This window comes from Vipera ursinii (genome assembly GCF_947247035.1).
Source record: "Vipera ursinii genome assembly, chromosome: 6".
Taxonomy (NCBI): Eukaryota; Metazoa; Chordata; class Lepidosauria; order Squamata; family Viperidae; genus Vipera; species Vipera ursinii.
In genome coordinates, this window is record NC_139515.1 from 88,433,776 (window position 1) to 88,459,003 (window position 25,228).

The 25,228-nt window shown below is 49.3% G+C and overlaps 1 protein-coding gene and 1 long non-coding RNA gene across 2 annotated transcripts in view; both read left to right on the forward strand.

Moving 5' to 3' along the window:
* LOC310642465 overlaps nucleotides 1-25,228 on the forward strand; it is a 477,812-nt gene that overhangs the window by 183,595 nt on the left and 268,989 nt on the right. The window lies entirely within an intron of this gene.
* Nucleotides 5,146-25,228, forward strand: part of FLNC (filamin C) — a gene marked incomplete at its 5' end in the record, with an annotated part of 23,811 nt that continues 3,728 nt past the window's right edge. Inside the window, one exon of the mRNA XM_083366580.1 lies at nucleotides 5,146-5,533. Coding sequence (XP_083222706.1) covers nucleotides 5,146-5,533 — 388 coding nt within the window. The remainder of the gene's footprint in view (nucleotides 5,534-25,228) is intronic.

A 25,228-nucleotide genomic window follows, 5' to 3' on the forward strand; every position in this document is an offset into this window, starting at 1 on the left:
CGTCTAGTCATGCCGGCCACATGACCACGGAGACGTCCTCGGACAAGCGCCGGCTCTTCGGCTTTGAAACGGAGATGAGCACCGGCCCCTAGAGTCGGAAACGACTAGCACGCATGTGTGGGGGAACCTTTACCTTTACCTTTTTTACACCATCTCAGATATGTGACCGTCTAGCTAGCCTCTTCTTAAAAACCTCCAGTGATTGAGCGCCCATGATTTCTGGTGGCCAGCAGTTCCACTGCTTGATTGTCCTCACTGTCAGGAAGTTTCTCCTCAATTCCAGCTTGTTTCTCTCCTCAATCAGCTTCCAACTATTGTTTCTCATCCGTCCCTCTGGTGCTTTGGTGAATAACGTGACCCCCTCTTCTTTGTGGCAGCCCCTCAGATACTGGAACGCTGCTATCATGTCCCCCCCTGTGTCTTCTTTTTTTAGACTAGCCAGACCCAAGTCCCGCAGCCGTTCTTGGTACGTTTTGGTCTCCAGGCCTTGGATCATCCTAGTTGCTCTTCTCTGAATTCCCCCCCCCCAAAAAAACGTGATGGGGTGACCAAAATTGGCTGCGGTATTCCAGGTGTGGCCTCGGTAGGGTTTTATAAAACTTACAAAAGTTTTATATCGCTTCTTGTCCTGCCTTCGGGTGCTTTGCGGAATAGCTTGACCCCCCCCCCCCGTCTTCACTGGGACAGCCTCTCAAATATTGGAAAGCTGACCCCTAACCCTTCTCTCCATTAGACTAGAGCAGGGGTCTCCAAACCTGGCAACGTTAAGACTCGTGCATTTCAACTCCCAAGAATTCCCCAGCCTCCCTGTTACCTTGTGGTAAGCTGGCCGGACGATAAATTTTATAAACAAATTATAAAATAAATACCTAATCTTCCTTCCTCCTCCTATTTTCCACACAACAATAATCCTGGGATGTGTTTTGGGCTGAGAAAGAGAATCACCCAGCTGTCTTTCACGGCTAAGGCGGGACTAGAACTCACCGTCTCCTGGTGATTGGACCAAACTCACCCAGCCGGTTTTCATGACTATGGTGGGACTAGAACTCACCGTCTCCCGGTGATTGGACCAAACTCACCCAGCCGGTTTTCATGACTATGGTGGGACTAGAACTCACCGTCTCCCGGTGATTGGACCAAACTCACCCAGCCGGTTTTCATGACTAAGGCGGGACTAGAACTCACCGTCTCCCGGTGATTGGACCAAACTCACCCAGCCGGTTTTCATGACTATGGCGGGACTAGAACTCACCGTCTCCCGGTGATTGGACCAAACTCACCCAGCCGGTTTTCATGACTAAGGCGGGACTAGAACTCACCGTCTCCCGGTGATTGGACCAAACTCACCCAGCCGGTTTTCATGACTATGGTGGGACTAGAACTCACCGTCTCCCGGTGATTGGACCAAACTCACCCAGCCGGTTTTCATGACTAAGGCGGGACTAGAACTCACCGTCTCCCGGTGATTGGACCAAACTCACCCAGCCGGTTTTCATGACTATGGCGGGACTAGAACTCACCGTCTCCCGGTGATTGGACCAAACTCACCCAGCCGGTTTTCATGACTAAGGCGGGACTAGAACTCACCGTCTCCCGGTGATTGGACCAAACTCACCCAGCCGGTTTTCATGACTAAGGCGGGACTAGAACTCACCGTCTCCCTGATTGGACCAAACTCACCCAGCTGGCTGAGGAATTCTGGGAGTTGAAGTCCACAGGTCCTAAAAGGGCCAAGTTTGAAGACCTCTGGGATATACTATACTTCATTATACCGTACTGTACTGTACTACACTCCACACGCTACATTCAATAAATTAAATAAAGCTTGCACAGGCTGATTATAAACAGTAATAGGAGACAGTTGCCAAAATGATTCACTGGAACATCTGTAAAAAGGATCGCAGGCCAGTAATGAAAACGCAGTGAGAACATAAAAGTTGAAAAAGCAGTCATATGTGCAAATTAAAATATTGGGGGATTTCCAGACGGCTAAAGTCTTGTCTCGTCACACACCAGATGTAACCGTGCTTGAAAAGAAAGCCATGTGGATAGTTGATGCGGCCACCCCAGAAGAGAAAGAATTGGAGATGTCTAAAAATCTGAAAATCGAAGTTGAGAGATTATGGCCGAAACTGGGCATGGTGGCGCCAGTGGTTTTGGGGACCTTGCACGTAGAAAATCTGGGCATTAACATTTTAATCTGCCAATTGCAAAATGAATGGAAACTAGCCAAGGAGAGAAGCAACCTGGAATTAAGGAGAAACTTCCTAACAGTGAAGACAATTAACCAGTGGAACCGCTTGCCACCAGAAGTTGTGGGAGCTTCATCACTGGAGGTTTTAAAGAAGAGATTGGACAGCCATTGGTCTGGAATGGTGTAGGGTCTCCTTCCCGAGCAGGGGGTTGGACTAGATGATCTCCAAGGTCCCTTCTGACTCTGTGATTCTGTTAGTCTATAATCCCAGATAAATTAACCAGTGGAACAGCCTGCCTCTAGAAGTTGTGGATGCTCCAACACTGGAAGTTTATAAGAAGAGACGGGACAACCATTAGTCTGGAATGGTGTAGGGTCTCTTGCCTGAGCAGGGGGTTGGACTAGAAGACCTCCAAGGTCCCTTCCAACTCTTGTTATTTGGTTATTCGGTTAAAAGACCACCCTGCTGGGATCTGCACAAATACAGGAAGTCCTTGACATATGGCCACAACGGAGCCCAAAATTTCTGTTGTTAAATGAGACATTTGCTAAGTGATTTTGCCCCATTTTACGACCTCTCTTGCCACCGTTGTTAAGCGAATCACTGCATTGTTAAGTTAGCAACACGGTTGTTAACTGAATTGGGCTTCCTCCCCCACCCCCCCATTGACTTTGCTTGTCAGAAGGTCGCAAAAGGGGGATCACGTGACCCCGGGACACCGCGACCGTCGTAAATATGAGTTGGTTGCCAAGCATCTGAATTTTTAATCCTGTGACCAAGGGGATGGCTGCCGCGGTTGTAAGTGTGAAACAGGGTCATAAGTCACTTTTTCCAGTGTTGTTGTAACTTTGAACAGTCATTAAATGGACCGTTGTAAATTGAGGGCTGCCTTAAAATTCTTGGAAAGAACTTGATGCTTATGAAGGCCAACACCAGCTACACAACTGGCAGCTGTGATTTCACATTATTGTGTATATAATAATAATAATAATAATAATAATAATAATAATAATAATAATAATAATAATAATAATAATGCTGCCTTGGGTGTAATCCCAAAAACCTCTGGCGCACCCTTTGAATCCCACAGGCATTGACAAAATCCCCATCGGTCAATTGTGAAAGGCGGCTTGGAACTTGGAGCAATGATACTTTTAATCCCCTCAAATGTCCACATCTGGTCATCCCAAGTCCCTGGGAAGGATAGGTAGGTAAAAATGCCAAATTCAGAACAGCTGATATCCTGAGACGAGGCCTTTAACTCCATCAAACCTCCACATCTGGCTACCCCAGGTCTTTGGGAAGGACTCGATGGGCGGACAAAAATGCTAAATCTCATCTGAACATCTGGTTGACTCTGCAACTAACCATAACACCGATATCGGCATTGACAAAATCCCCGTCTGTCAATTGCAACAGGCAGCTATGCTCGGAACATCCTGAAACGAGACCTTTAACTCCACCAAACTTCCACATCTGGCTAGAGGTGGGAAAAAAATGCCAAATCCAGTTTAAACATCTGGCTGACTGTAGAACAACCCCGAGGACGGAAATCGACAAGACTTTTTTTTTGGGGGGGGGGCTGCTTTACGTTTTTAATTTGCAGCTCAGGCTGCTGTCTCTGCAGAGTCGGGAGCGCTGTTCACCCCTCCCCACCCCCCCCACCCCGACCTGTTGACACGTTTGGAAAACCCTTCAATCATCCTTCATCCAGCCAGGTCAAGTCTGAAAATTCAGAAATGACGCGTCAATCAACAATCCGGCCAGGGCCCCTTCCACCTGGTTTTTCCAGGGCTACTTTGGGGGTGGGTGGGTGGAGAACTCCCTTGGCAGGAACTCCCACCCCACTCCACCCCCACCCCCGTTTGGAAAGCCATATAGAGGGTGCCCCCCCCCCCCGCAACCCTTTTCTCTCCCCCAGCAAAGGCCCGGCACGTTTCCCCGTCTTTACACCCTGAGTAAAGAGCCGCCCAGTCACCAACCTTCCTTTCGCGGAGGGTGGAAATTAAAAATAGCAGCTGAGATACCCCTTGGCGTTCCGGCCTGCGGAAGGGGAGGGGGCGGGTGGGCAGCCGAGAGGGGGGGGTGCTTGTGCGGGAGGGGAGGGGGGGATTCGCTTCGGGTGGAGCCAATCCCCGCCGCTTGCTATCCATAGCGGCCAATCCGGAGCGCTGGGATTATCTGGCCGGGAGGGGGGCGCGTGGCCAAGGAACTTCGCCCCATCCCTTACTTGTCGATGGGTCCCGGGGCGCGCAAGGCATTCCTCGCGGTCCTTCCTCCTGACGTGGGGCGGGCGGGGGGGGTGGGGTGGGGGCCGAGGGGGTGGCGGAGCCTTTTAAAAAGCCCCTCCTTCCCCCCCGGACCTTCCACTTTTGAATGAGCCAAGCCGAGTCCCGACACACCCTCCCCAGCCTTCGCCTGCGCCTTCGTCGCGGCCGGGGAACCAAAGGCGACCCAAGCCCAGCCGAGCCACCGGAGGGGGACCCCCCGTCGCCCGAAAAGCCCCCCTCCTCTTGAAGACTCCCGCAGACAAAAGAAGACCACCACCACCACCACCCCCCCCCTCCCAGAGCCGGCAGCCCCGACCCGGCCCAACTCCAGCCGGTGAAAGTTCCTTGCGCCTTTTTCGGCAGCGCTTTTTTTTGGGGAGGGGGGCTCGCTGCGGGCGCAAAGCTGCTGCGGGCGTTTCGCGAAGCCGGCAGAGAAGCAGGAGAGCGGGACCCTTTCTTCTCCTTCCCCCCCCTCGCCCTCCCCCCGTCGCCTCCCTCCGGCCGGCCGAGGGGCTGAGCGCTTTCACTTTCGGCCACTTTCGCTCTTCAGCCGGCCAACTTTCGCTCCCGTCTCCAAAGCCGCTCGCCTTTTTCTCCTTCGTTGTTTTTTCACCCACCCACCCACCGCAAGTTGGGATCGCGCGCAAACCCCCCCCCCCAAGCCCCGCCGAAAGCCCGCCATGAACAGCAACAGCTACTACGAGCAGCAGCAGCCGCCGCCGCCGCCCGCGCAGGGCTGCTACTACCAGCCGTCCGAGGACGCGGCGTCGGAGGAGATGCCGGCCACGGAGAAGGACCTGGCGGAAGACGCGCCCTGGAAGAAGATCCAGCAGAACACCTTCACCCGCTGGTGCAACGAGCACCTGAAGTGCCTGCAGAAGCGCATCGGCGACCTGCAGAAGGACCTGAGCGACGGCCTGAAGCTGATCGGCCTCTTGGAGGTGCTGAGCCAGAAGAAGATGTACCGCAAGTACCACGCGCGCCCCAACTTCAGGCAGATGAAGCTGGAGAACGTCTCGGTGGCGCTGGAGTTCCTCGACCGCGAACACATCAAGCTGGTCTCCATCGGTCAGTCCCCGCGGGGGCGGCGGGTGGAGGGGTGGGTGGGTTGAGGAGGGGTGGACCCCCCTCCTCCTCCTCCTCCTCTCCGGCTGGGGTGGGGAGAAGAAGGGGAACCGGCCAGGAGAAGCGAGGGAGGGAGGGAGGGAGCATAAGAGTGTGTGTGTGTGTGTGTGTGTGTGTGTGTGTGTGTGTGTGTGTGTGTGCCAAGACAGAGGAGTGGGCTGGTCGCAATTCCACAAGTCCATTTCCTGATTTTTCTTTTTTTTTTTTTTTAAAAAAAGTCTTTTCACTTTTGTCGTTTCCCCCCCCTCCTTCCTTCTACACCTCCCCCCCTCCTTTGGCATTCCTCCTCTTGAATGCGTTTATTCCTCTCTTTCTTGGGTATTGGGGGAGGGGAGGGGAGGGGAGGGTCGCTCGTAATGGTCCCCGAGGCGATTCGGTCAGAGTCAGGGGTCTGGAGAGGGGAATTGGGGTGGCCGTGGGGTCAGTGGGCTTCCGCCACTTGTCCTGGAGACCCCCCCACCCCGAGTCTCACCCAGGCGGGACCTTCAGCTGGGTTGGAGTGGGGAGGGGGCGGGTACAGCCAGGCTAGCGAAAGGCACTGTGGTGCCAGCTTGGGAGGGGTGGATGTGGGTGGGGTGGGGTGGGTTGGGGGACTCAGGAGGATTTGATATGATGGGGGGGGGAGTTGTGTGGCCGCCCACCCGGACTGCTCTTCCCCTGCTGATTTGAAGTGGTTCTGTGTTTCCTGTGAACCCAGGTTCATCTGGTTGTGTGAAGGTGGCCTGCCCAGAAAGCGGGCGGGTGGGTGGGGAGCACTTGGCTGGGTTTGTATGAGGCTGTGTAACAGGGTCAGCAAGAGGTCCAGCTCAGGAGGTGTGGATGTGATTGTGTGGCCGTTGTGGGTGCCCACCTGGACTGCCCACCCAGGCTGATTTGAAGTGGATGAACGTTTCCTGTAAACCCAAGTTCGACCGGTTGTGTGAAAGCATCCTTCTCCGAAAGGAGGACTGCCGCAGGGATGGGGCGGGCGGGTGGGTAAGCAGCTCTGGCAGGATCAGTGGTGTGATTGGACAGGCGGTCCTCGACTTACAGCGCTTCCTTTAGTGACCGCTCAAAGTTACAACAGGCTTGAAAAAAGTGACTTACGACCGTTGTTCACACTGACGACCCTGGTAGCGTGCCCATCCTCGCGGGATCCAGATTCGGACGCTTGTCAACTGACTCACATTTATGACGGTCGCAGCGTCCGGGGGTGGGGTAGGGGGTCAGGTGATCCCTTTTGCAACCTTCTGGCAAGTCCATGGGGAGGCCAGAATCGCTCTGAACAGCCCTGTTGCTAATTTAACTAGTGCGGTGATTCACTTAACGGCGGCAAGGCAGGTTGCAAAATGGGGCAAACGCTCGCCAAACCATCTGTCTGGCTTAACAGCGGACATTTTGGTCTTACGCTGCGCTCGTAAGCCGGGGATTGCTCGTAGCTGCCTTTAGCTACAAGGGTCTTCAAACCTGGCCCTTTGATGACTTGTGGACTTCCACTCCCAGAATTCCTCAGCCAGGCACGCCGTGCCTGGCTGAGGAATTCTGGGAGTGGAAGTCCACAAGTCATCAAAGGGCCAGGTTTGAAGACCCCTCCCCTGCTTTTGCACAAAGGAGAAGGTTCCTGCGCAAAACCCGAATGAGCCGTGGGCGTGAGTCGTTATGGGCAGCCCCCCCCCTCGAGCCCCCCCCTTTGCCAAAAGAGCCCTGGATCAGATGCTGGGATTCTCTCCGGGTTTCCAGCTGTCTCTCGCTCTCTCGATCTCTGGCAGCTGTTCTCGGACAACCTCTGACCGGGTGCCAGCTTCCCAGGTTACACCGAAAGCTTCTTAGTCATGGCTGAAATGTTGCCTCTCTGGAGACAACTGTGGGCCTTGATGGGTGCTGGCAGCTGGAGATCCTGGTCTCTGTGTGTGTGTGTGTGTGTGTGTGTGTGTTCTTGGGCCAGCTTGAAAGGAGGTTTGTGGGAAATGCCTCCGGCTTGGGCTCAACCGTGCTGCGTTACCCAGAGAGTGGCTGCGGGGTTTGCCCCATAGAGGAGCGACAAATGGGGGGTGGGCTTGGTGGTCTCTCTGAGCTGGGTTTTTTTTTCTTGCAGACGTTGCAAGGCTCGAGTAGGGAACATCATCAGTACTAGAAGGGATGAGGAGGAGGAGGAGGAGGACTGTGAGGGTCCCTGGTGCTCTCTGAGTTTGGTCGTTTTCTTGCAGATGTTTCATGACCCAACTAGGGAACGTCATCAGTGCTGGAAGGGAGTGATGTTTGCGGAGGAGGAGGAGGAAGAGGAGGACTGTGGGGTCCTTGGTGCTCTCTGAGTTTGGTTGTTTTCTTGCAGACGTTTCATGACCCAACTAGGGAACATCATCAGTGCTGGAGGAGGAGGAGGAGGAGTGGGGGGGGGGTCCTCGGTGCTCTCTGAGCTGGGTGCTTTTCTTGCAGACCTTTTATGACCCAACTAGAGAACAGCATCAGTGCCAGAAGGGAGGGGGCTTGCAAGGAGGAGGGATGCTGCAACAGTGGTCAGTCGCTGTTGTAGTCTGGAGCGCCTGCAAGTTGAGGACTAGCCGCCGTCGTGGAAACGAACCCCAAAGTGAGCAAAACTTGCACTTTGTCTTAAAGGCAGGGGTGGGCGACTATGGTGACTTTATGTCCTCTGGGACTTCAACTCCCAGAGTTCCTGAGCCAGCCATAAAGGGGGCCATCCAGCCATGCTGCCTCTGGAATTCTGGGAGTTGAAGTCCACAGGTCATAAAGTCGCCGTGGTTGCCCACCCCTGCATAAAGACCCTTTGGGGTCCAATCTTAAGCAAAGAGAGGAGAGCGTTTCCCCCCCTCCCCCCATTTGTATCTTCCAGTTGTGCTTAATTCTGAAAAGTGTGGTGGTTTCCTAACTATCTTGCAACAGGGGGAATGAGATGAAGGGTGCTTTTCTTCGGGGGGAAGTCAGGAGACTCTGCACGGGATGGTCCATCTGTTTGGCCATCTTCTCTGGGATGCAGAGTTTCAGTCGGAACAGAGGTGTAAGGGACCTTGGAGGTCATCTAGTCCAACCCCTTGCTCATTCAGGAGACCTTAAAATCAGCTGTAGAAATCTATAGAGGAAGCCCTTTCATGCCCCAATAACTTGGAGGGGCTGAATGCAGGACCACCATTTGTCTGAAATGGTATAGGGTTTCCTGCCTAAGCAGGGGGTTGGACTAGATGACCTCCAAGGTCCCTTCCAACTCGATCATTCTGTTACAGGAATAGAAGTATGCCTTGATGGAGTGCATGAATTTTAGTGTGACTTTCAGAGACGGGGCGACGCGTACGCTTCGTCTTAGCCACCTGCTGCCTGTGAAACTATTAATTACATTTATTTATTTACTTCTGAAATTTATCATTTATTTATTACATTTATTTATTAAATTTATTTCTCAAGTGTGCGGATCGGATTTATTAAATTTATCAACTTTTTATTCGACCAAATCGTTTATGAATCTTATTGATTTGCTGACCAAATTTATTTATTGATCAGGGTATTTTTAATCAACGTTATCTGTTGAATTTATTGGTCAACTTTTTATTGATGGATCAAATCATCTATGGATCTTATTGATTTATTTACTGACCAAATTTATTAAATTTATTTTTTGATCGGGTTTTTTTTAAATTAAAGTTATCTATTGAATTTATTGGTCAACCTTTTAATGATCAAATCATTTAATTATTAAATTATTATCACATTTATTCCTTTATTAAATTTACCTTATTCATTATAGATTCATCCAATGTATTATTTATTGATTCAATTTGTTGATCTTATTTATTGGTCATATTAAATTTATTGATCCAATTTATTGGTTGATCCAATGCATTGATTGACTGGTCAAGTTTATTTATTCATTATTGGTTTAGCAAATTTAATTTATTTACTTATTCAGTTTATACGCCACCCGTCTCACTGATAGATCAGCCATAAAAGCCCCAGCAGCTACATGTGAACAGCTAAGCTTGGTGGACTTTAATCTTTAATCTTAGTTCTGTTTTTATGTGGTTTTTTTCCTGCCACAACCCACGGAACAGCTTTACCACTTGCACAGCAACCTTGCCATCTGCTTAACGTGTTCAATTAACCTAGGTTCTAAATGCACCCAACACCACGAATCTCAAACTAGCCAACAATGGATGCTGGTTAGTTTGGGAATCAGTGCTGGGTGCATTCAGATCCTAGATTAATTCAACAGGTTAAGCCACATTCTCACAGCCTACTTAACCAGTTGAATTAACCTAGGTTCTAAATGCACCCAACACCACGAATCCCAAACTAGCCAACAATGGATGCTGGTTAGTTTGGGAATCAGAGTGCTGGCTGCATTCAGGACCTAGATTAATTCAACAGGTTAAGCAGAGCCACCTAAGCCACATTCTCACAGCCTACTTAACCAGTTGAATTAACCTAGGTTCTAAATGCACCCAACACCACGAATCCCAAACTAGCCAACAATGGATGCTGGTTAGTTTAGGATTCAGAGTCCTGGGTGCATTCAGAACCTAGATTAATTCAACAGGTTAAGCCACATTCTCACAGCCTACTTAACCTGTTGGATTAAACTAGATTCTAAAAAAACACAAATCCCAAACTAGCCAATAGTGGATGCTGGTTAGTTTTGGAATCAAGAGTGCTGGGTGCCTTCAGAACCTAGATTAATTCAACAGGTTAAGCAGGCTATGAGAATGAGGCTTAGGTGGCTGTGCTTGGTGGGAGAACAACCGGGATTTGTGCTTTCTATGCTGCAAAGCTGTTTTTCAGCCCTGGTTGAAACTAGGAGCATTAATATTTCCTTTCCAAGCTGTAGGTCTGTAACAAAAAGAGATGTTCCCCAACACGCCCACCGTGTTTCCTCCAAGGGCAGATGACCTTGCATTGTACCAAAAATGAAATTACATGCAACTCAGGGCTGGCAACCCCTTTGAGAAATATATATATATATATATATTTTCCCAAGACCTTTGGAATTTTCCAAGGTTGCCATAGAAGTGTCAGCTTTGCTGGCTACTTTTTGGGAAGTGCCGGTCGAGTCACGCCGGAGAAACGCTTGCCAAATTCTCTGTTTTCTGCTTTGTTATTTCTAAAATCCTGACGTTCCAGCGAGGATCGGATGAAAGCATCCGAAGCTTTTTTTTAAAAAAAAAAGGGGAAAAAAAGCAGTTGGAGGCATCCAGAGAACAGGATGCAAAATTTTCCTCCCTCGATTCTCTTCTGTTGAATTCCACCCTTGTAAATTTCGTTGTTTTTTCCCCTGCTTTTAAAACCCACAACTGCAATTTTAAAGCTTGAATCGGTTTCTCTTTGGGGCAAACGGCCTTCTCGGATGGAGGCGTCACCTTAACTCGAGGGATGTGCAGATAGTCCTCTACTTACAACAGTTCATTTAGTGACCATTCGAACTTACAACAGCCTAAAAAAAGCTTTTCACACTGACAACCATTTGCAGCATCCCCCACGGTCACTTGATCAAAATTCAGATGCTTGGCAGCTGACTCGTATTTATGACGGTTTGCAGCGTCCCCCGGTGGTCACGTGATTTCCCGTTTGGCGACTTTCTGACAAGCAAAATCCATGGGGAAGCCCAGATTCACTTAACGACTGGGTTACCAGCTTAACAACTGCAGCGATTCACTTAACGACCGTGGCCAGAAAGGTGGTAAAATGGAGCAAAACTCACTTAACAAGTTGTCTTGCTTTGCAACGAGAATTTTGGGCTCCATTGTGGCCATACGTAGAGGAATACCTGCATTCGCCCTCCTGTCCTGTCCCGGTCAGTCTGTGTGGCTCAATTTTTTTGGAAAAAAGAGCCGGGCTGTAGGAGGCTGAGCCCGAGGAAGGGGTCAAACGCGTCATAAGTCACGAATCCCTGCACGTCCTCAAGAGGTCTAAATCCAGCCTGCTTTGAATGCCTTTCTTATCTCCCGCTCATTTCCCCAAACAGTCAGTTGGCCAGGTTCTCATCAGGAACTTAAAGTTTCCCCCGCACATGCGTGCTCGTCGTTTCCGACTCTAGGGGCCGGTGCTCATCTCCGTTTCAAAGCCGAAGAGCCAGCGCTTGTCCGAGGATGTCTCCGTGGTCATGTGGCCAGCATGATTAGACGCCAAAGGCGCACGGAACGCTGTTCCCTTCCCACCGGAGTGGTCCCTATTTTTCTACTTGCATTTTGATGTGCTTTGGAACTGCTAGGTTGGCAGAAGCTGGGATGAGTAACAGGCTCTCACTTTGCTACGTGGTACTCGGGATTCGACCCGCCAAGCTGCCGACCTTCTGATTGACAAGCTCGGCATCCTAACCCACTGAGCCATAAATCTTTTATACAAACGAAGGCCAATCTTTCTCTGGAAATCTCTTAAAATCTTGATGCCCATTTGAGCTGCCCGAATCTCCTGATTTCCTGGGCTCTGACACACACACCTCCTTCCCATATTCATTGTATTCTACGCTGCACGCGTGTGTTGCAAGGACAGCATTTGTGTGTGTGTGTGTGTGTGTTTCCACATGTATTCATCTTACTCGGCTCTCTGATTTGGGGCTTGGGCTTAAGCTGACCCTCACTGCTGTGGTTTATCATTCTTTACAGGTGGTCCTCAACTTATAACCTTTCATTTAGTGACGGTTGGAAGTTACAACGGTGTGGGGAAAAAAGGGACTTCGGGCCGTTTGAATGAATGAACCTTTATTGTCAAACTACAACCGTGTATACATCTTTGACAATAAAGGTTCATTCATTCAAACGGCCCAAAGTCCCTTTTTCCCCCACACTGTTGTTTTTTGCACTTACGACATTTGCGGCATTCCCCAGGGTCCCGTGATCAAAATTCGGACGCTGGGCCAACGGGTTCACACTTACGACGGTCGCAGCGGTTCCGGGGTGACGTGGGATCCCCTTTTGCGACCTTCTGACAAGGGAGAAGCCAGATTCGCTTAACAGCCGTGGCAAAACTCAAGGTCGTCGAACGGGGGCGATGGAACAGTTGGGGCTCCGTTGTGGGTCGTAAAGTCGAGGACGGCCCGAATTCGTTTCAAACGTTTATATATCTCTTTTTTTCCCCGCCGATTCTGGGACCAGAATTTCCCATTGCTAAGCCACGTAAGGGAGTCGTGTCCAGTATGGGGAGCTTTCGTGTCCCAGATTTTGGGAATTGGAGGGGAAGGTCATCCCACGAGCCCAGGACGAGGCCACGGTCGTAAGTGCAAGAACGGAGCCCAAAGTCACTTTCTCCCCCCCCCCACGCGAACAGCGGCTAAACAAGTAACTGTCAATCAAGGACCACCCGTGCGTTAACAAGTTTCGAAGCTGGATTTTTTTCTAGGATCTAAGAGAAGGTGGGCATCGCTCCAGTGCCCCGTTTCCTTGAGGTTTGACTCCCCCCCCAAAACCCCCCCAGATATATTTGCCTCTTTGGGGGAAAGACTGACCTCCTTCCAGGCTGCAAGAGAGAGAGAGGAGAGGCTTCGGATTCCACTGCTCTGCATCAAAGGGTCCTGCGTGCTCCTTGGCTATGTTTGGGCATGGATTCCTCGCCCTGCTCCCCGGCCCGGCCTCCTGCAGGGCAGACTCTGCGGCGATCTCTCGCTGGCCTTACGAGCAGCCGCGTCCTGGTAGGAAGAAACAGCAGGATAACAGGGTCGGAAGGGACCCTGGGGGTCTTCCAGTCTTCTTAGGCTGGGAAGCGCGGCGAAGCTGCCGCTGACCAGCTGGATCTTCAGCTGGGGTCAGAGAGCATTCGCACTCAGCTCGCGGGCGTTGCGTTGTCCCTCCGTTGAGTAAACGGAACTTGCGGGGCCCGGCACTGCGTTTCAAGGGGAGGTAGAGAAGCTGGTTTTAGGAGAAGGGACCTTGGTCTATTTCTATTATTTCTTATTCTATTCTATTCTATTCTATTCTATTCTATTCTATTCTATTCTATTCTATTCTATTCTATTCTATTCTATTCTATTCTATTCTATTCTATTCTATTCTATTCTATTCCATTCCATTCCATTCCATTCCATTCCATTCCATAATCCATTCCATATTTTCTATTCTATTCTATTCTATTCCATTATTCTCATTATTCTATTCTATTCTATTCTATTCTATTCTATTCTATTCTATTCTATTCTATTCTATTCTATTCTATTCTATTCTATTCTATTCTATTCTATTCTATTCTATTCTATTCTATTATTATTTCTATTTCTATTTCTATTTCTATTTCTATTTCTATTTCTATTTCTATTTCTATTTCTATTTCTATTTCTATTTCTTCTATTTCTATTATTTCTATTCTATTTCTATTTTCCCTGCAGTCCAGCAGGAGACCCCATACAGGTAGTCCTTCACTTAGGACCACAATTGAGCCCAAAATGTTTGTTGCTAAATGAGGCATTTGTTGTGAATTTTGCCCCGCTTTACAACCTTTCTTGCCACCATTGTTAAACGAATCACTGCAGGTGTTAAATTAGTAACACGGTTGCTCAATGAATCCGGCTTCCGCGTTCATTTTGCTTGTGTCGGAAGGGGATCACGTGATTCCCCCCTCCCCTCAGGGGGGGGGAACGCTGCGACCGTCATAAATACGAGTCGGTGGCCAAGCATCCAGAATTTTGATTCCGCGACCACGGAGACGCTGCAAAAGTGTGAAAAACGGTCGTAAGTCACTTTTTCCGGTGCTGTTGTAACTTCGAACAATCACTAAACAAAGTGTAGTAAGTCGAGGACTATCTGAAATTCTTCTCGGTGTCCAGAAATTTCTCCTTACTTCAAGGTTGCTTCTCTCCTTGATTAGTTAGTTATTAGTTTCCATCCTTGGCTTCTTGATCTGCCTTCAGGTGCTTTGGAGAATAATCCCAAGGGTGTTTTTTCAAAAGGCATTTGGAATTTCTTAGTTTTTTTCCCCCCTTGAAAGAGTTTCACTTCTCACCCAAAAAGCCTCTTAAGGATGACCTCGATCATTGAGTATCTCCATAGACCAGGGGTAGGCAACCTTGGCTCTTTTACGACTCGTGGACTTCAACTCCCAGAATTCCTGAGCCAGCCATGCTGAGCCATGCTGGCTCAGGAATTCTGGGAGTTGAAGTCCACGAGTCATGAGGGAGCCATAGTTCCCCCAGGCTGGCTCAAGAATTCTGGGAGTTGAAGTCCACGAGTCATGAGGGGGCCATAGTTCCCCCATGCTGCCTCAGGAATTCTGGGAGTTGAAGTCCACGAGTCATGAGGGGGCCATAGTTTTCCCACGCTGGCTCACGAGTTCTGGAAGTTGAAGTCCACGAGTCATGAGGGGGCCATAGTTTCCCCACGCTGGCTGAGGAATTCTGGGAGTTGAAGTCCACAAGTCATGAAGGGGCCATAGTTCCCCCATGCTGGCTGAGGAATTCTGGGAGTTGAAGTCCACGAGTCATGAAGGGGCCATATTTCCCCCATGCTGGCTGAGGAATTCTGGGAGTTGAAGTCCACGAGTCATGAGGGGGCCATAGTTCCCCCATGCTGGCTGAGGAATTCTGGGAGTTGCAGTCCACAAGTCATAAAGGGGCCATAGTTCCCTCATGCTGGCTCAGGAATTCTGGGAGTTGAAGTCCACAAGTCATAAAAGAGCCAAGGTTGCCTACTCCTGCCATAGACCTTTGGAGACTAAGCTGAACTTGACTCCCTCTTCTCTCTGACAGCCCCTCAAATTTTGGAGACTGTTATCATGTGCAGAATAATAGAATAACAGAGTTGGAAGGGACCTTGGAGGTCATCTACTCCAACCCCCTGCTCAAGGCAGGAAGCCCTCTCCTCTTTCAGACAAATGGCTACCCAATTTCTTTTAGAAAACTTCCAGTGTTGGAGCATTCACCGCTTCTGGAGGCAGGTGGTTCCACTGGTTAATTGTTCTCACTGTCAGGAAGTTTCTCCTTAGTTCTACGTTTCTTCTCTCCTTGATGAGTTTCCATCCGTCGCTTCTTGTCCTGTCTTTGGGCGCTTTGGAGGATAGGTGGACACACACAAACACACACACCCCTCTTCTTTGGGGCAGCCCCTCAAATATTGGAGGACTGCTATCATGAACAGAATAATAGAATAGCAGTGTTGGGAGGGACCTTAGAGGTCTTCTAGTCCAGCCCCCTGCTCGAACAGGAGACCCTATAACATTTCAGACAAATGGTTGTCCAGCCTCTTCTTGAGAACCACCAGTGATGGTGGTTGATACCTGGTTGATACCTAGCATGCTGGCAGCAGCCTGTGTCAACCGTCAGTGCCAGTCAATTTGAACGATCAGTTGACTGAGGTTCACGTCTAATGAATAATAATAATAAAGTTGGAAGGGACCTCGGAGGTCATGCGTTCAAGCCCCTGCTCAGGCAGAAAAGCATTTGGCTGTCCAATCTCTTTTCGATTAGTTAACAGAATGCCAGAGTTGGAAGGGAACTTTGAGGTCTTCTAGTCCAACCCCCTGATCGAGCAGGAGATCCTACACCCCGTTTCAGACAAACGGTTGTCCAGTCTCTCCTTGAGATCCTCCGCTGATGGAGCAGCCACAACTTCTGGAGGCAAGGCCGTTCGACCGATTCCTTGCTCTCACTGTCCGCAAGCGTCTCCTTGGTTCTGGGTTCAAATCCACTTTCTCCTGGGTTCGGAACGAGTCTTTAATCAAACACAGCTCGTGCGGGGGGGGGAAGAGCCCCCCTCCGACCTCTATGGGGGCAGATCCTCCGCAGAGAGACGGTGATCCCAGCTTTGAATGCCCGAATGCCACAAATTCTCTCCAGCTCAAATTTGGCCTCAGCTGTTCAGACGCTCCACCCACCCTTGTCTTGATGGAACCACGGTCTGGACAGGTGGGACAGCTCGCGGGGGGGGGGGGGACACATTCCTGCAGCTGAAGGATTCAACACCCCCTCCATGCCAGGTTTAACCCGGGATCTTTGGAAGGGGAGGAGGAAAGAGAATTGGAATTGCATCTGCTCTGACCCCTTTTGGAACGGGCTTTGATCAGGGTTTGCAGCCAGCCAATTTCTTAACTGTTTGAATTTTCTTTTAATTCCCCCCCCCCCCACTTTCTATTCATACAGCTGGTCCCCAACTTACTAAAGTTCGTTTAGTGACCGCTTGAAGTTACGACGGCGCTGGAAAAAGTGACTTATGATCGATTTTCACACTTAACGACCCTTGCAGCATCCCCAGGGATAGGCGATCAAAATTGACTCATATTTACAACCATTTCAGCATCCCGGGGGCTCATGCGACCCCCTTTGGCGACCTCCCGACAAGCAGGCAGTGAGGAAGCCATTGATCAGCTGCCGTGATTCGCTTAAGAACGGCGGCACGAAGGGTCGTCAAATGGGGCAAAACTCACTTAACCGAGGTCTTGCTTTGCCGGATAAATTTGGGGCTGAATTGCAGTCGTAAATCGACCGCGATATTGAAGCGTTTGAGTTTTCGTATTTTCTTTTTTTTTTTAAAACTTTAATTTTGATTGGAAAAATTAAAATGCAGACTCCAAAAAGAAAAGAGCAAAACAAAAATTGGGGTTTTTTTAATGCACTTTTTAAAACAAGCGTTCTTTTTTTTAAGTTTTGTTTTTGTCAAAAGTTTAAAAAAAAAATTTTTTTTAAGGGCAAACTCGCTTTGCTTCAGGGATGCCAGAGGCTGAACTGGGATAGAGGGGAAAAAAATATATTTGGGAAGAACGGAAGAACATGCACCATTTTTGAACGATGGGTGACAAATAGGACTTGGGTGGGACTTGCGGAAGAATCGGGATTGACCGGAGAGAAGCCTGAGGTTTTTTGTGCTTCTTGCAACATCTCATCAGGTGGTGTGCTTATGGGATATGTAGTAGGAGGAGAGATTTGGGTCTGTAAAAATTACAGGTAGCCCTTGGCTTATGTTCACAACTGAGCCCTAAATTGCTGTTGCTAAGTCAGACAGTCGTTAAATGAGTTTTGCCCCATTTTACGACCTCGTCTGCCACCGTTGTTAAGTGAATCACTGCCAGTGTTCAGCGAATCTAGCTTCCGCATTGATTTTGCTTGTCCAACGGTCACAAAAGGGGAATCATATGAGACTCCGGGGATAGTCCAACCGTCCTAAGTACATGCCAGTTGCCAGGCCTGCAAATTTTGATTACGCGACCCTGGGGATGCTGCAACGGTCGTAAGTGTGAGAAATATCCCCGAGTCGCTTTTTTTCTGCACCATTGTAACTCGGAACAGTCACTAAATGAAGGATTGTAAAGTTGAGGACCTACTTGTAGCTTTTTTCTTTCTTTTTTCTTTTTGACAACCCCCCCCCACTAAAATAAATGCGTGGATCGCTCGGAGGCCTCCTTCTGGTGTTAGCTTCCACTTTTTCACCAGTGTTCAGGTGACCTGTGTCTTTTGGAAGCTGTGAGCCTGGTTCTCGTTTGGGGGAGGCCCAGCATAACCCTCGTCTTCCCTCTCATTTCTCGCAAGTTAATCCATCTGTCGGAATTGAGCTGGAAGGGACCTTGGAGGTCATCTAGTCCAACCCCCTGCTCAGGCAGGAAACCCTGTACCATTTCAGACAAATGGCTGTCCAGTCTCTTCTTAAAGACTTCCAGTGTTGGAGCATTCACTGCTTCTGGAGGCAGGTTGTTCCACTGGTTAATTGTTCTAAAGTGCCATGAAATTTCTCCTTAATTCCAGGTTGCTTCTCTCCTCGGTGAGTTTACATCCGTTGTTTCTTGTCCTGCCTTCAGATGCTTTGGAGAATGGAGTAGAATTATAATTAGAATTATTAGAATTATTAGAATAATTAGAATTAGAATTAGAATACAGCTGGGAGGGACCTTGGAGGTCTTCTAGTCCAGCCCCCTGCTCAAGGAGGAGACCCTATACCATTTCAGACAAATGGTTGGCCAGTCTCTTCTTAAAAACCTCCAGTGTTGGGAGCATTCACCACTTCTGGAGGCAGGTTGTTCCACTGGTTAATTGTTCTAAGTGCCATGAAATTTCTCCTTAGTTCCAGGTTGCTTCTCTCCTTGGTGAGTTTCCATCCATTGCTTCTTGTCCTGCCTTCTGGTGCTCTGGGAAATAAATTGACACCCCCCACCCATCCTCTTTGTGGCAGCCCCTCAAATACTGGAACGCTGCTCCTTCCTTTCTCTGGACTGGCCCAGTCGAAATCCTGCAACCCTCCTTCATATGTTTTAGTCTCCAGGCCTTTAATCATCTCCAGGCAGCTGTGAGAACAGCAGCAATTTTTATTCCTGGAAGCAAAGAGATTTCCTTTAAGGGTCAGCTACACAGAAACAGGATACACCAGCAGACTTTTATAGGGGAGCTATGTGCTGATGGTGGGGTGACACTTGAGTTGTGTGTGTGTGTGTGTGTAGGTATGTTTATGTTTGTGAACATGCAGTTCCTCTGAGAGAGACCTAATTTAATTAACTCTGTGTAGAATAATAATAATAATAATAATAATAATAATAATAATAATAATAGTAATGATGATGATGATGATGTAGTTGGAAGGGACTTTGGAGGTCATCTAGTCCAACCCCCTGCTCAGGCAGGAAACCCTAGACCATTTCGGACCAATGGCTGTCCAGTCTCTTCTTAAAGACTTCCAGTGTTGGAGCATTCACCACCTCTGGAGGCAGGTGGTTCCACTGGCGGTTTGCAGGCCTTATCCTTTGATATTTATTTATTTTATTATTATTTTAATCCCATTTATATCCCGCCCTTCTCCGAAGACTCAGGGCGGCTTACAAGCTTAGCAGTAGCCTTCATTCTATGTATATGCCTGCTTGTTAGGGCTTTCACACACACCCCAAGCGGCATTATTACAAAGTCAGCTTAATTGCCCCCAACAATCTGGGTCCTCATTTCACCTACCTGGGAAGGATGGAAGGCTGAGTCAACCTTGAGCCTGGTGGGACTCGAACCTGCACTAATTGCAGGCAGCTGGGGTTACTTAAGGAGGCATTAGCCCACTGCTCCACCAAGGGTCATATGCGGATTGGGTCTGGATAACGTGTTTGGAGGTTTGAGGAAGAGAGCCTAATCTTAGTTGGTTAATTTAGTTTCAGGCTTGCCCGTCACTTTCTCTAGCGGAGAGGCTGGTTCTCAGGCCTTAGTGGGTTCTGTCAATATTTCAAGGGAAGATGGAAATGGTAAGAAAAGAATAGAACATATTTGGATATATAAAACCTGAACCAAGCAGATTTTTTTTTTAACAGGTCGGGGGCAGTGCCCAATCCAGAAGGGCCGAAATGCTCCAGCCACGCTTTGCAGCCCGTAATCAGAGCAGGGATATTGGGCTGGTTAGGGATTAACTGTCCTGCCAGCTCATCCTAGGAGACAATCAGTGGCGGCCTCATTTCATGAGACCAAAATGGAAAGTGAGTCCCTGGATAATTTTTTTGCACTTTTTACGGGGGTGGCTGATGATTCTGCCTCCGGCTGCAACGCTGCTCCAGGAAACTCTTGGGAAGAAACACAGAGCAGAACTGACCAAAACTTTATATATATAAAGTCAGTTTCAAAAAAGCCTTGACAAATACTTAACATATATTTGCCTTGCCTTCTAGCTAATAAAAAGAGAGAAAGAACCTGTGGCTCAGGAAGTTAAAACACTGCCTAATATATAATCAGCCCAGGTTCGAATCTCAGATAAAGGGTATGACTGACTGATGAGAACATAAAGAGTTCGAAATGGCCATCTCAGCCTCCCAAATTCTTTATTAGCAATTTGAATAATTTGCACAAATAATGAGCTGTAATAAGTTGACTATATCCTGTAGATAAGCCTTGAGACAGGCCAAAACAGGAATGAAAGAGTTAAGTAGCAAGGTGCTTTCAAAAAAGCCTTGACAAAGGGGGAGGGGTAAGGAGGGAGGGATAGGGGAGGGGTAGGGGGGTTTGTTAAAGATAAAATGTATGATAAAACTTTTCAATAAAAAAAAGCCTTGACAAATACTTAACATATATATATATATATATTTGTTTTCTGAGGTTTTCGCGGGTGTTTGTATGTGGATCTTTGGTCATTCGGGTTTTTTCTTACACCTTCAATTCTACGTGGGAAAAAACCCGAATGACCAAAGATCCATATATATACTGTATATATATATATATATATATATATATATATATATATATATATATATATATATAGAGAGAGAGAGAGAGAGATATAGATAGAGATAGATATATAGATATATACAAACTTCTTTTTTTAAGACAAAGTCCATTTTATAATACATTTTTGTACAAACGTTTTGTTTTTTTCAATATCCCAACTTCTTTTTTCTAACACCAACTTTTTTTTTCGTACTATCACATTATAAGGCCTTGCTTGGCAAGGCCACGCTTGGAAGGCTACATCCAGTTTTGGTCGCCACAATATAAAAAAAGATGTTGAGGCTCTAGAAAGAGTGCAGAGAAGAGCAACGAAGATGATCGGGGGACTGGAGGCTAAAACATATCAGGAAAGGCTGCTGGAATTGGGTAGGTCTAGTTCAGGGGTAGGCAATCTTGGCTCTTTTATGACTCGTGGACTTCAACTCCCAGAATTCCTGAGCCAGCATAGTTGGCTGGGAGTAGAAGTCTCCGAGTCATAAAAGAGCCAGGGTTGCCTACTGCTGGTCTAGTTTAATGAAAAGAAGGACGAGGGGGGACATGATAGCAGCATTCCAGTATTTGAGGGGCTGCCAGAATGAAGAGGGGGGTCCAGCTGTTCTCCAAAGCCCCTGAAGGCAGGACAAGAAGCAACGGATGGAAACTCATCAAGGAAAGAAGCAACCAGGAAATAAGGAGAAATTTCCTGGCTGTGAGAACAATTAACCAGTGGAAACACCTGCCTCCAGAAGTTGTGGATGCTCCAACACTGGAAATTTTTTAAGAAGAGACTGGACAGCCATTTGTCTGAAATGGAATAGGGTGTCCTGTCTGAGCAGCGGGTTGGACTAGAGGACCTCCAAAGTCCCTTCCCACTTCTATGATTCTGTGTTCTACTTAGGAGAATTAAGGATTAATTTCCTGAGAATGAAAATAATTAACCAGTGGAACCACCTGCCTCCAGAAGCTGTGAATGCTCCAAGACTGGAGGTTTTCTGGAAGAGACTGGACAGCCTTTTGTCCGGAATGGCATAGAGCTTCCTGCCTTGAGCAGAGGGTTGGACTAGATGACCTCCAAGGTCCCTTCCAGCTCTGTTGTTATTCTGTTACTCTGTAATTTGGGAAAACCTGATGGCTCTTTACCTTTTGAAGGCTCGCCTTCCAAACCAAACATTACTCATGTGTGTTAATTCCTTTTATTGATTTATTTTTCGGATAGGGGGGAGAAAAACTTTGGAAAGGATCAAGTTAGTGAGGCTGCTTTGGTATTTTCCCTGAATTTGAAAATGTTTGGAAATGTCGCTCCTCTGAGAAGGGTTTGGGGTGTGTGGTTTTGTGTGTGTGTGTGTGTGTAGGGAGAAGAGAAAAAAAAATCTTCCCCGCCCTTTTTTTCATTTCCCTCAACATCTCTAGCTGTGTCACTAATCCTTGACTTACGTTCACAATTGGGTCCAACATTTCTGTCACTAAATGAAGTGTTGTGAATCGTGGACCACCCGCATCGGCTAACTGAACCGCTGCAGAGATTCCATTAACAACGGGGCCAGGAAGAGTTGTAAAATGGGGCCAAACTCACTTAACAACTGTCCTACTTAGCTCAGTTTTGGTCGTCAGGACTACCCCTCACTGATCGGATAGTCAGGGCAATGGAAAGACTCTCTCACCCTCTCCCTCTCCCTCCCTCCCTCCCCTCCCCTCTCTCTCTCCCTCCCCTCTCTCCCTCCCTCCCTCCCCTTTCCTCCTTCCCTCTCCCTCCCTCCCCTCCCCTTCACTTCCTCTCCCTCCCTCCCCTCTCTCTCCTTCCCTCTCCCTCCCTCCCTTTCCCTCTCCCTCCCCCTCCCCCTCTCTCTCCTTCCCTCTCCCTCCCTCTCCCTCCCCTTCCCTCCTTCCCTCCCTCTCTCTCTCCCTCCTCCCTCTCCCTCCCTCCCCTCCCTTCCCTTCCTCTCCTCTCCCTCCCTCCCCTCTCTCTCTCCTTCCCTCCCTCCCCTTCCCTCCTTCCCTCCCTCCCTTTCCCTCCTCTCCCTCTCCCTCCCTCCCTCCTCTTCCCTCCCTCTCCCTCCCTCTCCCTCCCCTTCCCTCCTTCCCTCCCTCCCTCTCCCTCCCTCCCCTTCCTCTCCCTCCCCTCCCTCCCCTCTCTCTCTCCTTCCCTCCCTCCCCTTCCCTCCTTCCCTCTCTCCCTCTCACTCCCTCCCTCCCCTCTCTCTACTTCCCTCCCTCCCTCTCCCTCCTTCCCCTTCCCTCCTTCCCTCTCCCTCCCCTCTCTCTCTACTTCCCTCCCTCCCTCTCCCTCTTTCCCCTTCCCTCCTTCCCTCCCTCTCTCTCCCTCCCTCTCTCCCCCCTCCCTCCCCTCCTCTCTCTCACACACACACCTGAGACGAGAGGAAGGGGACCGGGAGTCACCCATCAAAATGGACATTGGTGGGAACCCGTCAAGCATCCCGGCTGCTGCAGCCAAAAGTCGGCCCAGGGGTGCCTCTGGGGCTGCCGTAGCCCCCACCCCAAATCTGGTGGGCACCACGTTGGGGAAGGCCGTGTCTGTGCAGGGAGGCCTGGCTGGGCAGCCCCGCCGGTGCGGCTAAGTTGACCTCCTGGGGGAGCCGAGAGGCGGCTCAACTTTCACTGGCCCTTTGCTGCCGCTTGACCTCAGTGCTCAGCTATGAAGGGTGGTGCGTGCCGGGTCTGTGTGTGTGTGCGTGCGTGCGCCTGTGTTTGTGCATACAGAGGAGGAGGAGCGGGGGAGCTCCTCAGAATAAGTGAATTGCTCATTGCCGGGTTTTTCCTGGCTGCTGTGAGAGATAAATTCCGCTTCTTGGATCTCGAACAGGCATCAATCTGGACAGTTTCCAGCCGATCCTGGCAGATGTTCAGAAACTTCCCCCTTTCCCTCCCACCCCGACAACTATCCTGGTGCGTGCAGGCCCGAGATTTCTGTCACTCGGTGAAACCTGGGCCGAGGGAGTTTTGCCTCACTTTACGACCTTTTCTCGCCACGGTTGCTAAGCGAATCACTGCCGTGCTTCAGCGAGGAACACGGTCGCTAAGCGAATCTGGCTTCCCCCTTGACTTTGCCGGCCAGGAGGTTGCGAAAGGGGATCACGTCACTCACACACACACACACACACGGACACTGCATCCGTGATAAACATGAGTCAGTTGCCAAGTGTCTGAATTTTTATCACGTGACCCCCGGGGTTCATAAGTGTGAAAAACGGTCGCAAGTCGCTTTTCTCAGGGCTGTCGTAACTCTGAACGGTCGCTAAATGGGCTGTTGTAAGTCGAGGACGTCATGTTGGTCCAGCGGCAACATTAGGGGCGACTGAGGCTTTGCTTCTAACCCACTTTTCCCCACTCTTGAGACTCCCCCCCCCCCACCTCCGCAACCAGGCTTTCGTGTCTGTGCAGAGCCCTGGAATCCGTCAAATGACGTTCTGGATCATGCAGCGAAGAGAAAATGCTTAACTCAGGGTTTTAATATTTGTATATTTCTTACTGTTTTATTTTGGGCAATAATTTAATTCTTTTTTAACTTTTGTACTTTTGTATTTTTATTATATGCCCTGTTCACCGCCCTGAGTCCTTCGGGAGAAGGGCGGTATAAAAATTTAATAAACTTAAACTTAAACTTTTTGAATGATCAGCCTGGCTCTCCCAGCCTTTTGGATTGGAGTCTGGCAGAGGGGTTTTCCCCAGGCAGTCCGGCGTGTAGGCCCCCTTTTTCCTGGTGGTCTTATGTACACGGTACCCTCTGAGGACATGCAGAGCGTTTTCCCTGCACGGCCCGTTGCACATCTCCACTTTTTTAGACATGCAGTTGGGGGGATGAATGGCTTCTTTGTCGCCTGTGGGTCACCTAGCCAAGGGTTCAAGAGGGCTGACCCCACCCCTGGGATATTTATTCCCCATGTCACCCCACCTTTGTAGAGCCTTGGTGGAGCAGTGGGCTAATGCCTCCTTAAGTAACCCCAGCTGCCTGCAATTAGTGCAGGTTCGAGTCCCACCAGGCTCAAGGTTGACTCAGCCTTCCATCCTTCCGAGGTAGGTAAATGAGGACCCAGATTGTTGGGGGCAATAAGCTGACTTTGTAATAATGCCGCTTGGGGTGTGTGTGAAAGCCCTAATAAGCAGGCATATACGTAGAATGAAGGCTACTGCTAAGCTTGTAAGCCGCCCTGAGTCTTCGGAGAAGGGCGGGATATAAATGGAATTAAAATTAAAAATTTAAAAAAAATTCTCCCCTCCCCTTCTCCTTGCTCTCTCCCCTCCCCTCCCCCTCCCCTTCCCCTCCTCTCTTCTTTTTCCCCTCCCTTCCCTTTTCCTGTTTCCTTCTATTCTCTTCCTCCTCCTCTCTCCTCCCCCTCCTCTCCTCTCCCCTTCCCTCCCCCTCCTCTCCTCTTTCTCTTTCCTCCCTTCCCATGTTCCAAGGAGGCTGCAACTGTTGTAAAATACATCCCGCTTGCCATGGGCCCGTCAATGTAGTTTGAAGTCCTTTCCCCCCCCCACCCCAATGTCGTCGTAACTCCGTCGATCCACCGAAACGGCCGTAGGTCAGGGACTCCCCGTGACGAATCCGGCAGGCTGCCCTC